At 39.3% G+C, this 17,807-nt stretch overlaps 1 protein-coding gene across 1 annotated transcript in view; it reads left to right on the forward strand.

The window, feature by feature from the left end:
* LOC126252796 (drebrin-like protein) overlaps window positions 1-17,807 on the forward strand; it is a 209,349-nt gene that overhangs the window by 14,504 nt on the left and 177,038 nt on the right. The window contains exon 2 of the mRNA XM_049953733.1: window positions 16,566-16,621. Coding sequence (XP_049809690.1) covers window positions 16,566-16,621 — 56 coding nt within the window. The remainder of the gene's footprint in view (window positions 1-16,565; window positions 16,622-17,807) is intronic.

Here is a 17,807-nt window from a genome sequence, read left to right on the forward strand (position 1 = left end):
AACTGTATGTCATTAAGGAGACTGTGAATCTGTGGCAGTCCTCCATGCAGGCCTCTTGCAGGGACTCTGGTTCTCTGGCGGCTCCGCATTGGCCATGCTTAGGTGACAGATGGCTTCCTCCTGCGCCGTGATGACCCAACTCAGTGTCTGTGCGGCGCCCGGCTGACAGTGGCCCATATCTTGGTGAGCTGTCCTTTTTTGGCTGCCCTGTGACGGACTCTTCAGTTACTGGACTCGTTGCCATTAAATTTAGCTGTATAAGTTTTATTTTGTCCTTTGTCTCTTTGTGTTCTCCACTCTAATGCTTTTAGGGTGGATGTTTTAATGTGTCGCAGAGTGGCTGGCTTTTCCCTTTTATTCTCGTGGTCGACCAACCATGGTCATCTGCTCTCTTGTTTTTACCCCTACTACCTGTTTCTTGCTTCTCTCTGTCCTTTTCTTTTCCTCCTTTGTCCCTAGTAGTGTTGGTTGTTCCTCTGTTGTTCTTCTGGTTCTTCCTTTCTCCTGTTATTGTGCTGTACGTATCCTTTCTTTTCTTCTTTCCCTTGGGTAATTATTTTACCAGGAACAAGGGACTGATGACCTTGCAGTTTGGTCCCTTCCCCCCCCCACACCACCCTCCTTTTAAACTAACCAACCAACCAACCAACCTAGTTGTACTTCGGCTGGTGCCATGCTGGTGGGCCACTACCACTAGCATGGAACTTGTACTATGGTTTGTCTCAATATCTTGTAGAACCTGGTCCTCCAAATCTGGTGTAAGTACAGTCCACTGCCTGAAAGAACCGATGATCACACAGATGCTCAAAAAAGCCTTGAAATGTTTTATGATGTGGTTGGTGTCTGTGGATGTACTTTTTTTGATGTAGCTATATACTGCCTCTCGACCATTTCCATCTGCTTGACCATGCACAAACATCATCTCGGCTTGTTCCCGACATGAATATCAAATCATTCAGCTGCTTGCAGTCCAGTGCATCAATTACACAGCCTTCAACTCTCAAGGGACACATGGAACATGGTCAGAGGAACTATCATTCATCAGCAAATCTGCCATGGCAATAATGCAGCTCCAGACACATGTTTATAGGATATTTTTCTCCTCCATTTCCACTTAGGACTCTGTCCCTGCAGTTTGTCAGTTTTATTGATGTTCACTCAGTGTGCAATGGAAAGAGCTTGGAAAGAGTTTGAATGCAAAGACAATTGATATGCCTAATGATCCAACTCCGTGTGAGAGAACAGTGCCAATCCCATAAGCAGATGTGTCCATTGCCAGCACAACCGACTTAGGAGGATCAAAATTTGCCAAAAAGTGATTGCCTAATAAGGCATCCTTCAGTCTCTGAAATGTAACTCGACACTCCATAACCCACTCAAACGGAACAGTCTTTCAGTGGAGATAGTGCAGTGGGGCTGCAATCTTCACAGCATTTTGAATGAATAAGATGTAAAAATTAGTGTACCTAACACAGATTGGCATTCACTGACATTCATAGTAGCTGGGAGGTCTTGTATGGTGGTTAAGTGTGGCTGCAAAGGGAGGATACTCTGACTGTTGATCTTAATATTCAATCTCAGTGTGGAAGAAGAAACAGCTGGCTTTGTTACACTTTAACCCAGCATATGAGACCACTTGAAACAATTTCCAGAGATGAGCATGACGTTCGTTGGGGTACAACACAAAAGGACTAAGTAATCCAGATAGTTCCACCAAGGAGGAACTGTAACATTCTACTGTGATAAGTAGCACTGCAAAAGGCCAAGTGTGGATCAGTGCCAAAGGGCAACCACAAAAACTTAAATAATCCCGTATGGTGTTGATCACAGAAACTTGTAGAGACTTTTCATCCAAGGGAAGCTGCAAATAAGCATCATGAAGATCAATCTAAGAAAAGAAGCAAGATGCACCAAGCTTGTCCATGAGTTCCTCAGGCCATAGCAAACGAAAAGTTTACCACAGCCTTGAAATCTGCACATAAGAATAATTTGCCTGAAGGTTTTTTTATAATCACCAAAGGGGATGCGAGCTGACTGGCTACCAAAGGAGAAATCACACAATTTGCATAATGTAAGTTTCAAAATAATTAGCTTTGCTGAGGCCATCTTGAAAAATGTCACTACATTCTTCACTAAGTTCAGCTACCCTTCCCGTGGTCATGTCCTGAATGTGCAAACCAAACAGATCAAAAGAGTCCATACCAAAAGTATCTCCACTTTCATGTGAGGACAAAACTGTGAATGAATCTGTCTTGGTAAGGCTACAAAAAGTGGCACGTAGACTGCAAACACCTAACACAGGAATGTCATGTTAACTGTAACCAGTAAAAGTTGCCTGTGACTTATGTAGCTTGTGTTTGCGTAACAGTTTGAGTTTGCTTCTGTTCAAGAAAGTCACTGTTGGACCAGAGTCTAACTGCATGTGTATTTCGTGGTTGGCAGTTTGGAGAGTGACACAATTTATCGGTCTGATGCTGAATGGAAGGAGTGTGTGGTTTCTTTGGTGTTGCATTTGCCTTGCACTGTGTGACACTACAATCATGTGTCTTTGAAAAATGGCTTTGAAAAAGATGGCTTTAAAAACGACTTTGAAAAAATTATGTTTACATTTATTGATTGAGACCATGGAGAAAACTTACTGTATGAAGACAGACATAGATTGAACACGACTGTGCTTGCCAGAGTGATAACCTTTAGCATCATGACATGGACACACTTGCCACTTGCTTTAAAATACCAAGGGCAGGATTTAACACCATTAGTCTGCTGCCTCTCACATTGGTTCTGTTTACATCACTGCCCTGGAATAGACTTTTTCATGCCACAGTGCACAGCATGTTTACCATTACTCTGTATTGCACAAATACTGTAGGTTTGAAATCAAAATCTACTGCTGCACTGTCATATGAGTTCTGACACTCCACTAATTCTAAAACCTGTTGCAAGCTAGGATTGGGATACTTAAGAATCTGTTTTTGTATTTGAGGATCTGATGCATTCTGAGTAACGGCTTTCCTAAATGTGGCATCACCGTAATAACGTCCACACTCACAAGTTAATTTGCAATGGTGTGTAATTCCTTCTAAGTCAGCTACACCTTGCTTGTGAGTTTGATTAGTCCATTATAGTGTTTCTATAATGCCACAGCTAGTTTGTCATAAGGCATAATCAAGCAAGGTGGCGCAGTGGTTAGCACACTGGACTCGCATTCAGGATGATGACATTTCAAACCAGCGTCAGATCATCCTGATTTAAGTTTTCTGTGATTTCCCTAAATTGCTTCAGGCAAATGCCAGGATGGTTTCTTTGAAAATGGCACTGCCGACTCCCTTCCCCATCCTTCGCTGATCCACTGTTTGGTCCCCTGCCCTAAATCAATCAACCAACCATAAGGCATACTTTCAAGGTGAGCGGTAGGAAAGAGTTTTCTGGCCACATGGTAAACTGACACCCCAACTTCTGCAAGAAAATAGGGTTACCTGGCCCTACCTTCATTGTGATGCAACATCGAGTGTGAGTCAAGCTGTTCATGGTGCTCGAACCATTCCTCTTGTGTAGAATCAAATGCATGTAATGGTGGTAGAAATACAGGCGCAGCTTGCTGTGGTCATGCTGTGGGCGGCAGTGATGTGTTTACTTGCACAGTGAGTAGTTTTGTCATCCAGTCCATTAATTACATTAATTACTGGCATCTGCTGTGCCTGAAACTGAACAATCAGTTCTTGTGAAATGCACAAAAATCAAAGTGGAAATAGAGTGCAGCCACTAAAGTGCAAGAAAGCACGAATTAAAATCACTAGAAATGTTAGCCTTTAAAAAGTGCAAAAATACACAGTCTGCAGGTTCAGTGCTCTGAAACACAGTAACAAAGAAGCAATATCAAGGGCAAGCATGTTGACGAGCCACGGTTCTGCAAGAAAGACAAAATCAGTATTTTTGCCAGTTGTTAATATGGTGGGTGAGAAGATGTAGTGAAACACCCATGGGAACAGCATCATCACCAAGTGTTTGGTGTCCTGTTGCTGGATGCCAAGGAGTTGGTGGGTTTAAGACAGAGAGCAAAAATAATGAGATGCACACACAGAGTTTAAGTAACTCCTTTTATTTTAAAAAAAAGAAAGACTTAATGTTAAGCACATAACCATATTTACAAATTAATTTTTGATGTGAATGTTAGATGATTCGTTCCACATCATTATGATTTATCATGCGCATGATCCATGAAACATGAAACTACATCTACATCTACATGCATACTCTGCAATCCACCATACGGTGCGTGGCAGTCTCTCCCTGTTCCACTCCCAAACAGAATGAGGGAAAAATGACTGCCTATATGCCTCTGTATGAGCTCTAATCTCTCTTATCTTATCTTTGTGGTCTTTCCACGAAATGTAAGTTGGCAGCAGTAAAATTGTACTGCAGTCAGCCTCAAATGCTGGTTCTCTAAATTTCCTCAGTAGCGATTCATGAAAAGAACGCCTCCTTTCCTCTAGAGACTCCCACCCGAGTTCCTGAAGCATTTCCGTAACACTTGTGTGATGATCAAACCTATCAGTAACAAATCTAGCAGTCTGCCTCTGAATTGCTTCTATGTCCTTCCTCAATCCGACCTGATAGGGATCCCAAACGCTCGAGCAGTACCGAAGAATAGGTCGTATTAGTGTTTTATAAGTGGTCTCCTTTACAGATGAACCACATCTTCCCAAAATTCTACCAATGAACCGAAGACAACTATCCGCCTTCCCCACAACTGCCATTATATGCTTGTCCCACTTCATATTGCTCTGCAATGTTACGCCCAAATATTTAATCGACGTGACTGTGTCAAGTGCTACACTACTAATTGAGTATTCAAACATTACAGGATATTTTTCCTATTCATCTGCATTAATTTACATTTATCTATATTTAGAGTTAGTTGCCATTCTTTACACCAATCACAAATCCTGTCCAAGTCATCTTGTATCCTCCTACAGTCACTCAACGATGACGCCTTCCCGTACACCACAGCATCATCAGCAAACAGCCGCACATTGCTATCCACCCTATACAAAAGATCATTTATGTAGATAGAAAACAACAGCGTACCTACTACACTTCCCTAGGGCACTCCAGATGATACACTCACCTCCGATGAACACTCACCACCGAGGACAACGTACTGGATTGTATTACTTAAGAAGTCTTCAAGCCACTCGCATACTTGGGAACCAATCCCATATGCTTGTACCTTAGTTAGGAGTCTGCAGTGGGGCACCGAGTGAAACGCTTTCCGGAAGTCAAGGAATATGGCATCCGTCTGATACCCTTCATCCACGGTTCGCAAGATATCATGTGAAAGAAGGGTGAGTTGTGTTTCACAGGAGCAATGCTTTCTAAAGCCGTGCTGATACATGGACAGCAACTTCTCTGTCTCAAGGAAATTCATTATATTCGAACTGAGAATATGTTTGAGAATCCTGCAACAAACCAATGTTAAGGATATTGGTCTGTAATTTTGAGGATCCGTCCTACCCTTCTTATATACAGGCGTCACCTGCGCTTTTTTCCAGTCGCTCGGGACTTTACGTTGGGCAAGAGATTTGTGATAAATGCGAATCTCTTGCCCAACGTAATTGACTAACCAGAATACAGTCCAGTGTGTTTCCTTGAGAAAGGCAGTTTCATCATACAATAACAGAGGCAAACTGATAATGCTTAGAGTACCTAGGCAGAACTCAGCTAGCTGTGCAGTGTCCTTTAAGTTGGCTCTGTGGTGGACTTGGCCACACAAGGAGGGGAGGGTGTAACACAGAGCTGTTCACAGATTGAGAGTGCAGGCATATGGGTTACTGCCAGCTTCTAAAGTGAAGTGCATGGCATGGTATTGATAGTGCATGATACTACAGGTTCGTTGGTAGCTTGTTATTCATGTTATTACCTTGCCCTTTTTTTCTCCTCCAAAGAAAAAGTGTACCTTCATCTGTAAATACTGAATCTTATTTACCTCTTATCATGTATCTTTACAGTAAACACTGTTACTTGCCATCTGGCTAACATAACTTTTTTAATCCTTGAATACTGATTTTCAGATTGTTTGTAGGTAGTGTGTGCAGTAAGGTACATTTTTAATTTTCTTTTGAATTGATAGGATTTTCCTTACCTTTTGAATGCTTGTTCAATTTTCAGGTATCATTTGTTATATGCAAATACTTGTTTGATCAGTATCCAAGTCCTTCATACAATATACAAAATATTTGTAGTCCGTATGAAACAAAACAGTATTAGAAAAGACACTACAATATTTCACTAATGTATGCACCCAACGCAAGATTAACATAAATTAGCAGAATCAAGTAAATATGTTTTATATATTTTAATGTAATACCAGCAATGGCTAAGGTTACCACAGAAAAATTCAATGGCTAAGGTTACCACAGAAAAATTGGGGGGGGGGGGGGGGGTGTCACAAGGAGGGGCCAATGCCACAATAATGATGATGAGCCTAAAAGTACATGCAGATATAGTAGTTAATGCATCATATATCAGTTTTACTGAGATTAGCAACAACACTATTATTGGATATGATTAGAGTCAACAAATGAAAGAATGTGACAGTAATCTACATGTACATCAAAGACTCACATGGGTCACCAAATATATCTTTGCTTAAAAAACAATTACAGTACTTGACAGCAAGAAGCCATAACCTGAGAGATAATGATCACTGAAAACACTAATCTCCAACACAAGTTACAATAGACAATTTTTATATCTCTTATTCATTTACAAACTTCCCAATATATACACTGACGACATCCAGTAAGACGTGCATGTCGCCGTCCGTCTAGAGCAAAATAAACAAGTTGTCTGCCCAGACCGTCATACTTTTTGCTTACTCACCACCACTGTACTGTGTCACTCTGCTCATTCTACCACTACACTGGTACAATAAAGCCTCACTTCAGTCAGAGAGATCACATCAGCATTGATAGAGTATAGCCAACATATCTATTGTGTTATATGAGTTATATGAGACTTGTTGAATGTCTTCACACTGAGTCCATAACTCCATCCTAAGCCAGCAAAATCTGCATGAAAACTGTTTTTTTTCTTTTTCTTTTTTTGGTCTTCTATTGTGATTGTGTAGATTATATTTCAATTGAAACATGTTTTTATTCTCAACAACAAAATCTTTTAAGGTGAAAATGTATGAGAAAGTGTGCATAAAAAGACAAGTATCCTTAAAAGGGCTACTGCAAGGTGGACTATTATCTACTTTACAAAGTATTCATACTGCTCACTACTTTTGCTTAAACATTGTGTTTGCTGTAGGTGGATTACACTAGAAAGTAACTCCATAGAACAATAAGGAATGAAAATATGCTAACATGCTTCTCTTTAGGTTAACAAAGGATATATACATTTAAGAGCAAAACATGCCAAACTTCTTGATTAGTTTATATGCATGCTGATTTAATTTTAATTTGTTATGCTACTGGACCACAAGGAATTTTACACACAGTGTTACATTTAATATATGATCATATACACTGAGTGACAATAGTCATGGGATACCTCTTAATTTTGGGTCGGACCCCCTTTTAACCCAGCATAGTGCTGCACTTTACACGGCATGGACTCAACAAGACGTTGGAAGTCCCCTGCAGAAATACTGACCCATTCTATCATCCAGAATTATGAAAGTGGTGCCAGTGCTAATTGTGGCAGTGTTGCCAGTGCAGGAGTTTGTACACAGACTCTTGGTTATGTCCCATTAATGTTCAATGGGATTCATGTCGGGCAATCTGGGTGACCACAATTGGTCACTCAAATTGTGCAGCATGTTTGTCAAACAAATTGTGAACAATTGTTCACTTGAATTGTCCAGAATGTTTGTCAAACAAATCACGAACAATTGTGGCTCAGTGACATGGCACATTGTCCTCCATAAAAATTTCGCTGTTGTTTGGGAACATGAAGTCCATGAATGTCTACAAATGGTCTCCAAGTATGGAAACATATCCATTTCCAGATAACGATTGGTTCAGTTCGACCAGAGGACCCAGTCCATTACATGTACACACAGCCCACACCATTACGGAGTCACTATCACCTTGCACAGTTACTTGTTGACAACTTGGGTCCATGGTTTTGTGGGGACTGCACCACACTCGAACCCTACTACCAGCTCTTGCCAACTGAAATCAGAACTCATCTGACCAGACCACAGATTTCCAGTCGTCTAGTGTCCAACGAATATAGTTGAGCCCAGGAGAGGTGTTGCAGGCAATGTCATGCTGTTAACAAAGGAGTTTATGTTGCTCATCTGCTGCCATAGCCTAATAATACCAAATTTTGATGTACTGACTTAACAGATATATTTGTCGTATGTCCCACATTGACTTAAGTGATTATCTTACACAGTGTTGCGTGTCTATCGGCACTGACAACTATACACAAACATCACTGTTCTCTTATCATTAAGTGAAGGCCGTTGGGCACTGTGTCATCCACAGTGAGAAGTAATGCCTGAAATTTGGCATTTCCAGCTCGCTATTGATACTGTGGATCTTGGAATACTGAATTCCTGAACAATTTCTGAAATGGAATGTCCCATGCCATGTCTAGCACCAACTACCATTTTACATTGAAAGTATGTTAATTCCCATTGTGTGGTCATAATCACATCGGAAACCTTTTCCCATGGCTCAACTCAGCACGAGTGACAGCTCTGCCAGTGCACTGCCCTTTATGCAGTGTGTACATGATACTACTACCATCTGTATATGTGCTTATTACTATCGCATTACTTTTGTCGCCTCAGTGTATGTACTTATGTTGCTAACAGGTTGTTATTTCATGTGTAAATTGTATAATGTGAATATTTGTGAGAGTTAGCTTTGAACCACTTGTATGCCTGTTTAGCAGTGGCTCCTAAGTTAATTGTCGATCCCTGGTTAGTATGCTTCTGTTATCAGCGAGCATTACAGTTTTTGAATTGTCCTGTAAACTCGTTGGAACACCACACTTGTTGGAACCCACAAGATCATTGTGGGACCCCAAATTTTATGTTCCCCATTCTGAGATTATACTTAGTCCTGTGTCACAGTTTGTCAGCAAGATACTCAACAGCTTTTTTAAAAGGTGAGGCTTCAGGCATGCCAGAGGGTACCGTTAATACCATAATACTCCAGTTTGCAAGTATGATGTTGTCATAGTCTTTGAGAAGGACTTCATTTGGGAGGTATTGTATTGCTATCTCCGTGAGAATCCTTTTATGAAAGCTAAAATTGGGAAGCAGTTAACAAGTTCTTCTGAGTTAAGTGAATTGGTATTCTATCACAAACCACTTTCTCAAGCAACTTTTGCAAACACTAAAAAGTGTGAAATGACAGTAGCAGACTAAAATTATAGCTTTTCTATTTAAATGCAAGCCAGAAATCACATTAAAATGACACCATTTTTCTTTGAATGCGAGCCAGAAATAGCTATAAAATTATGCAGTTTCTCTTCGAACGCATGCTGTTATGCAAATGGAATTGACAAAAACATGTGAATGCACATGCTGTGATGTAATGTCATCCCTTCTGGCACTGTGCTGTGTTGCTCACAGCACCAGGTTATTATTATTATTATTATTATTATTTCTTTACTTTCTCAGACGTTAAGTCTGGTTAAAAGTGGAAAGTGACACGGACCTTGATCAAGCGTCATTTCCTTTTAACTGTACGGTATGTGTTATATTGCATTTAGGAACTTTCGGGTAATTGAACATGTATCAATAATTACAGATTTCTGTAGTTGTATATATAAGTTTGGCTGTAACTGTATTGCATTGATGTACTGGTGGATATTGTGTGGTATGACTCCTGTAGTTGATAGTATAATTGATATAATGTCAACTTTATCCTGATGCCACATGTCCTTGGCTTCCTCAGCCAGTTGGATGTATTTTTCAATTTTTTCTCCTGTTTTATTTTGTATATTTATTGTATTGGGTATGGTTATTTTGTATATTTGTTGTATTGGGTATGGATATTTCGATTAGTTGTGTTAATTTCTTCTTTTTATTGGTGAGTATGATGTCAGGTTTGTTATGTGGTGTTGTTTTATCTGTTATAATGGTTCTGTTCCAGTATAATTTGTATTCATCATTCTCCAGTACATTTTGTGGTGCATACTTGTATGTGGGAACGTGTTGTTTTATAAGTTTATGTTGTAAGGCAAGCTGTTGATGTATTATTTTTGCTACATTGTCATGTCTTCTGGGGTATTCTGTATTTGCTAGTATTGTACATCCGCTTGTGATGTGATCTACTGTTTCTATTTGTTGTTTGCAAAGTCTGCATTTATCTGTTGTGGTATTGGGATCTTTAATAATATGCTTGCTGTAATATCTGGTGTTTATTGTTTGATCCTGTATTCCAATCATGAATCCTTCGTCTCACTGTATATATTGCCTTTTCTTAGCCATGTGTTGGATGCGTCTTGATCGATGTGTGGCTGTGTTAGATGATACGGGTGCTTGCCATGTAGTGTTTTCTTTTTCCAATTTACGTTCTTCGTATCTGTTGATGTTATGTGATCTAAAGGGTTATTATTATTATTATTATTATTATTATTACTATTATTATTTTTGAAATTGTGTTAGTGTATTGGGCAAGCATAGAGTGTGAGGTATTTTAAATGAACAGTTGTCATAACGGTGCCATGGTCTAGTACACTAACTGGCAATTCGTCGGTTAGGGTTCGATTTATACTGTTACCAACCTTTTTTTTAATCATCTTATTTTATTCCTCACAGTGTTAAATGATTAGTTAAAAAAATTAAACATATTTAAAGAGTTTCATTTATGTAGGTAAAATTAATATATTCAATTTATTTACAATTACTGCTCTTGTAAGTCAGAAGTTTGTAGGCCACCACATAGTATGTTGGTAAAATTTTTGCGAGAGTCACCACTGTGAAAGTGACCTGTGGTTAGAAGTGGTTTGCTGTGATTAGAAGTGGATTGCTTATCCAGTCTGATAATGGTTGTTACCACTGCATAATAAAGTCTGTCAGAAAATATGACCTGAGTCATTATGTTATTACAAAGATAGCTTATGGGTAATCCTGCCAAGTCAATAAAAGACTACAATTTTCTGATAGACCCACCATCGAAGTGAGCGGAATGTGTACTTTTTAGTGCCCTGGCGAATTTAGTAATCGCCAGAGATGTTATATGTTCTGAAACTATTTCTGTCTGTAATTTATGTAGTATTTGCACAAGTAAATACTCACAACAAAAAATGTTTTGCAACACCCTGGTTCCAGAACTCCTGAAGATAGACGTTGTCTGTGGATATTGTATCGCAGACACAGTCCCTTTGACTGTTCAGAGATGTCACTAAACCCGCCCAAAGATGTAAACAACCAAGCATGAGCAGTACCTATTAAACAGAGGGGGTCCGACAGCCGATCAGTTCCAGTCATTCCACCAGGAAGGAGGTACATGGCTCGTGTTGTCTGTAGTTCAACCATGCCTAGATGGTCAATACCATGGTTCAATAGTGTCCGCATTGTTACTTTGTGCCAGGAAGGGCTCTCGACAAGGGAAGTGTACAGGTGTCTCGGAGTGAACCAAAGTGATGTTGTTTGGGCATGGAGGAGATACAGAGAGACAGGAACTGTCGATGACGTGCCTCGCTCGGGGCACCCAAGGGCTGCTACTGCAGTGGATGACTACTATCTATGGATTATGGCTCAGAGGAACCCTGACAGCAACACCACCATGTTGAATAATGCTTTTCGTGTAGCCACAGGATGTCCTGTTATGACTCAAACTGTGCGCAATAGGCTACATGATGCGCAACTTCACTTCCGACGACCATGGCGAGGTACATCTTTGCAACCACGACACCATGCAGTGTGGTACAGATGGGACCAACAACATGCCGAATGGACCGCTCAGGATTGGCATCATGTTCTCTTTACCGATGAGTGTCACATATGCCTTCAAACAGACAATTGTCGGAGATGGTTTTGAGGCAACCTGGTCAGGCTGAATGCCTTAGACACACTGTCCAGCAAGTGCAGCAAGGTGGAGGTTCCCTGCTGTTTTGGGGCGGCATTATGTGTAGCCGATGTACACTGCTGGTGGTTGTGGAAGGTGCTGTACGGCTGTATGATACGTGAATGCCATCCTCCGACCGATAGTGCAACCATATCAACAGCATATTGGCAAGGAATTTGTCTTCATGGACGACAATTCCCGCCCCCATCGTGCATATCTTGTGAATGACTTCCTTCAGGGTAACGATATTGCTCCACTAGAGTGGCCAGCAAATTCTCCAGACATGAACCCTGTCGAACATGCCTGAGATAGATTGAAAAGGGCTCTTTATGTATGATGTGATCCACTGACCACTCTGAGGGATCTATGCTGAATCGCGGTTGAAGAGTGGGACAATCTGGACCAACAGTGCCTTGATGAACTTGTGGATAGGATGCCACCATGGATACAGGCATGCATCTGTGCAAGAGGACATGCTACTGGGTATTAGAGGTAATGATGTGTACAGCAATCTGGACCAACACCTCTGGAGATCTCGCTGTATGGTGGTACAACATGCAGTGTGTGGTTTTCATGAGCAATAAAAAGGGTGGAAATGATGCTTTCGTTGATCTCTATTCCAATTTTCTGTACAGGTTCTGGAACTCTTAGAACTGAGGTGTTGCAGAACTTGTTTTGATGTGTGTATAATGCAACAGTGTATGCTGGTTTATTAGGGAGTGCAATGCTTGCAGCCATTTTGAGAAAGTAATCATTGAATTTGGTGCCAGTGATTTGAAAGAGTCACAGTTTCTCCCGAGATGTTTCCTGGGGGCTCAGTTTAATTTGGGTAGCTATTTTTGTTTGTTTCCTGTCTAATAATGCTCTAGATTTTTGCCATATTCTTGGAGTGTTTTATTTTTGAAAATAGTACATGAGTTTCAATTTTACATTACTAGTGGAATGGAGTTTTAACTCATGACTACAAATTGTCCTTTGAATTAAGTAGAACTCTCTCTTCCTGGTGCAAGATACATTAATTCCAAAAGCTATCCATTCTTTATCCTTGCTTCTGTTTGATTTTATCTTTATTTCTTGCACAAGAAAACAAGACTCAGTGTGATGTAAGAACATTTTAAAGAAAGAGAGAAATTTTTCATCTACACGGCATGCTTTACAAATTTCTCTTCTGTATTGTTCCTGTAAATTCTGTATAAACACTGTGTAAAAGTCATTGTTAATGATTCGGTGAGACATTACTCTTCTTACCTTATGTGTGTCTAACCAGTCAATATATTCTGTGGTTAACATTTGACAATCATGTTCATGTAAACCATTGTGATAAATCATTGTGAGTTATTGGGTCTGAAAACAAATGGTCATTAGCTGTTGCACTTTTTCATTTAATCCACAGAGGGAATACTCTGAAGTTGAAAATAACTACTGAAGGTGCCATCGATCCAACCATCAGACAGAAAATCAACATTAGAGTTTCCACAAACAATGATTCGCCAGTTAAATCTCTGTAATCTTATTAAAACTCTTTATCTGCTTTCTGGAGCTTAACATGTTTTGCACTGATAGCCTGTAAACTGTCACTGTGACAAGTTCATGTCCTTTCTGATCCACGATTGTGGCACAGCGTTTAAAAGCGGTTCAATACAATAATAAATTAACTTGAAGCACCTAGACTTAACTCAATTTTTGCTCATACATCTCCTCCCCTTTCTTCTATTGGTTCTGCAGGTAGTACAATAATGGCCTATCAAGAAAAATCTGTTCAGTTCGGTGCTTTCCAGCTGATCTTTTCACATGCATAACAAGTAACAAGTCTGCACAAATTCCATCTGTCCTTTCATTTTCCTCTATGGACATGAAAATTCATCCTTTTTGTTTATGAGTATCCTGATGTTTTGATGGAAGACACTAAATTCATTTTAAATTCATTTTCTTTAATATTGTGGGCTTGTCCAAGCTACAGTATTTTGTTTTGCTAGTAACTGTTCAGTTGTATCTATATTTATTGTTCAGCTTTGTCTTTTGGATAAATTTACCCTAAAAAGGCCCAGGAAATACCACGAAAATCATGGGTTTAGGGTGTTTACTGCTTTGGTTAGATTAGAAGTTTCTGGCAAACAGCCATTCATGTAGCTTCTCATGAGAAGCATTCAGGTGCAAATTATGCTGAGTGTGAAGTGACAGAGTGAGGGGCATCAGTCATGTACATGTACAAATGTCCGTCTTCCCTGAGCATTTTTCCAAGCTCCGCAGTGTGCTTAATCCATGGTTTAGAAAACTCAAAGAGAGACAGGATCTTAAAATTAATGTGAAGGACATTCTTAGCAGTACTCCTAATACCATCCTCAGTTGTACAATTATGGTTACAGTCCAAACTGTGACATGCACTCATTATTATTATTATTATTATTATTATTATTATTATTATTATTATGCACTTTTCCAAGATCCTTCCTCAAAGAGCCTTAATCACAGGGGACATTGCTGAGCGCTGCTCGCAGCTTAAAAATACTTGTTACTTGGTAATCACTTCCCCAAAGAGTTCTGCACCAGTTCTGAAATTCCACTCCCATGACTACTACACTGTAGTAGACTTTCTCTGTACTCTTAAAAATGTTCTTTCTACAGTTTGCATGAACCTTATGCACTCTACTGTCTTAACTTCTTCACTAATTTGTGAGCCCTTATGTAATCCAGAGTTCTGGTCTCGTCCCAGCAAAACTGCTAACTATACTCAAAGTCTGAATATAAGCTGCTCTTTTTCAAGTATTTTATATCAGTAGTGACAATCACTGCATCTCCAAGTGTGAATAGGATCTTTCCTGTCATGGGTTGTATTATTCATTCTGCATGAACATAGTGCTGACATTCCTCACACTGATTTTTATTCCAGACAATTCTACAGCAGTCTGGGCACTGGTCTATTGTGACACACAAGGTATTTGACAAAAAAGCTTTCTTTCGGGTCAACAGAAGCGTCAGATTCCATCCATCTGCTTTGACCCATGAAGTAAGGGTATTGTAGTGTGTGACATCATTACGGCGCGGAGTTTACGAGTTGGTTGTCTTTGTAGATGTTGTCTTGTTGTTTGGTGGCTCCCTCCCTCCCCCCCCCCCCTCTCTCTCTCTCTCTCTCTCTCTGTGTGTGTGTGTGTGTGTGTGTGTGTGTGTGTGTGTGTGTTTGGGATGGCCGACCTACTTTGCACCGCCGAAATTTGTTGGTGGTAAGTAATTGTTGTTTTGGGTCTGTTTTTCTTGAGTTGTAATGTTTTGTGTATTTATTGTGTACTGAATGTGTTTTAATTTATGTAGGGATGTTTGACTTTTGAATTTTTGAGGCATTGTGGTTTTTGTTTTGTTTTTCGTAGTTGTGGGTGGTGGTTTTTTCGTATCAATAGTTACGGTTGACCTATGTAGGTCAAGGAAAATGACCTATTTCAATTTTTGTAGTTTTGTATGTGGGTGTTGGTGTTGTGGTATTGTCAGCTGCGGACGTCCTACATAGGTCAAGGGAAATGTCCGATTCCTGTCGATTTTGTAATTTTTTTATCCATCATCATTTTGTGTGTTTTGGGATTGTGGTGTTTTTTCTCCCTAAAACCCCTAATTTCCTGCAGGTGCACCTTTAGTTTGACTGTATTTTTGGAGGGAGATGTTATAGTCTTATTTATATGTATTTTTGTATTTGTTGCCGTGTGTATGTGACATCATAGGTGCCATGTTGGAGACGCTTAGAATAGCCATTTCTGCCATATTGATGACGTCATGAGTGGAATCAGGCACTTCTGTAATCCCCTTTGTTAAAAAAAAAAAAAAAAAGGTAATACCTGAGGTATCTCTAAATCTGTTTGTTGACAAATTGTTTGAAAAACAGAATTATTTAGAGTCAGTTGCGTGAGAAAATTAAATTAAGCTTATGAACTTATATATTTTATATGATGAAATTGGCTAATGAGAGAGAATTATTCCTAAAAGATAACTTGTTTTATGAAAGAATTAAAATTATCTAGAAAATATTACATTGAAATGATTTGTAAGAGGAGTTTATTTTATCTCCAGTATGATTAGTGGAGATTTTACAATGTTTGCAAATGTTTACTCACAAAGATGAGGAGGTTATTAGCTCACATCCACAACTTGCTAGTTACATTATATTCAACTAATACTTTTGGGAATATTGGAGTTATTAAAACTGCATACACTTTCTGATATTTTTGTAAAACTAAATACTAAAGATTCATCATGACTTCCTTTAAAACCATTATGATATCCTTGAAGCAGTTTTGAGAATTTCCTTATTCATTGTTGTGTTTTATTATCATCATGAACTTTGATTAAGTTCACCTGTGCTGCCTTTAGATACCATTTAAAACGTACCCTGTAAGCTGTTGTCTTGCTACTTCTACCTGTTGTAGTGAAGTTGAGAGAGATAATGGATAGCTAATGACCATAGTATAAAACTTCAATTTCAGATTAAATGACTTGGTTGTGCTCAGTTTGATCAAGTGTCTCTTATTTATTTTTTAGGGCATTGTTCGGCTATGAGGGACAAACTAATGATTTGAAGGTGGTAAGCAAAGGAGGTAAGTGCTGTGATGTTACACAAAAATCAGGTGTATATTTTATGCATCATTCATTTTTAATGAATTTATGTTTTCATATTAAGTAATTACCCACTTCTGTTGCTTTATTTTTCTATGCTTTAATAATGGATTAGAATTTGATATTTGCAGTATTATTGAGTGTCAGTCCTCAAATAACAGCAGCAGGTAGTTGTGAATGGTACCCAACATGTAGTATGGATAAAGCTTAGGGCGATACATCTGGTCACTTTTTTTTGCCCCCAGTTAACACATTGTTTAATGTTCTCAAATGTAGTTGGCATCCAGTAACGATGCATGTTTTCTATGGGTTTAATAAAGTTATAAGTGATATATTACATATATGTTATTTTCAAAAGCTGTTATGCATGATATTCTCAAACACTGCTATTGTACAACATCTGTTCAAAAAATGGAACTTTGTCCACAAAATTTTTCTATGCTTACTTTTTACTTACTGTGCATGGTCCCTTTGAAATACTCTCCTCCACAATTGATATACTGCTCTCAGTGCTGTTTCCACTCCCAAAATCAGTCTTTGTATGCCTCTTGTTGGATCGCATGAAGTGCCATCTGTGAATTTTCTTTTATCTCATCTGTTGTTGCAAATCTTCGTCCTTTCAATGGGGTTTTCAACTTTGGAAATAAAAAGAAGTCCACAGGGCCAGGACTGGAGAGCATGGAGGATGAGGCAGCACAGTGAGTTTGTTTTTGTGCTAGTCAGGCACCAACAGGGATGAATGTGTGGGTTTGTGATCATGATGCAAGAGCCATGAATTGTCTCAATACATTTTGATTTTGGGCCTTTTCCTTGTCACGTTTTCTCGCAGGCATTGCAACATGTCCCGATGGTACCATTTATTAACAGTTTGTCCCTGTGTCTCGAATTCATGACAAACTAATCCTTCAATGTTAAAGAAAACTATCAGCATGACTTTGACATTTGACTAGACCTGACGAGCTTTTTTTGTCTTGGAGAACATTTCCTGAGTCATTGTGAAGATGGAACCTTGGTCTCAACATCATAACTGTAGACCAACGTGTCATCAGTAGGTATAATTCTCTTAAGGAAAATCTGGTTCTCATTTGCACGATCAAAAAGCTCTTCACAGATTATGAGGCAAAGGTCTTTCTGGTCTTGATTCATGAGCCATGGTATGAACTTGGT

The sequence above is a fragment of the Schistocerca nitens genome, chromosome 4, assembly GCF_023898315.1.
Source record: "Schistocerca nitens isolate TAMUIC-IGC-003100 chromosome 4, iqSchNite1.1, whole genome shotgun sequence".
NCBI lineage: Eukaryota > Metazoa > Arthropoda > Insecta > Orthoptera > Acrididae > Schistocerca > Schistocerca nitens.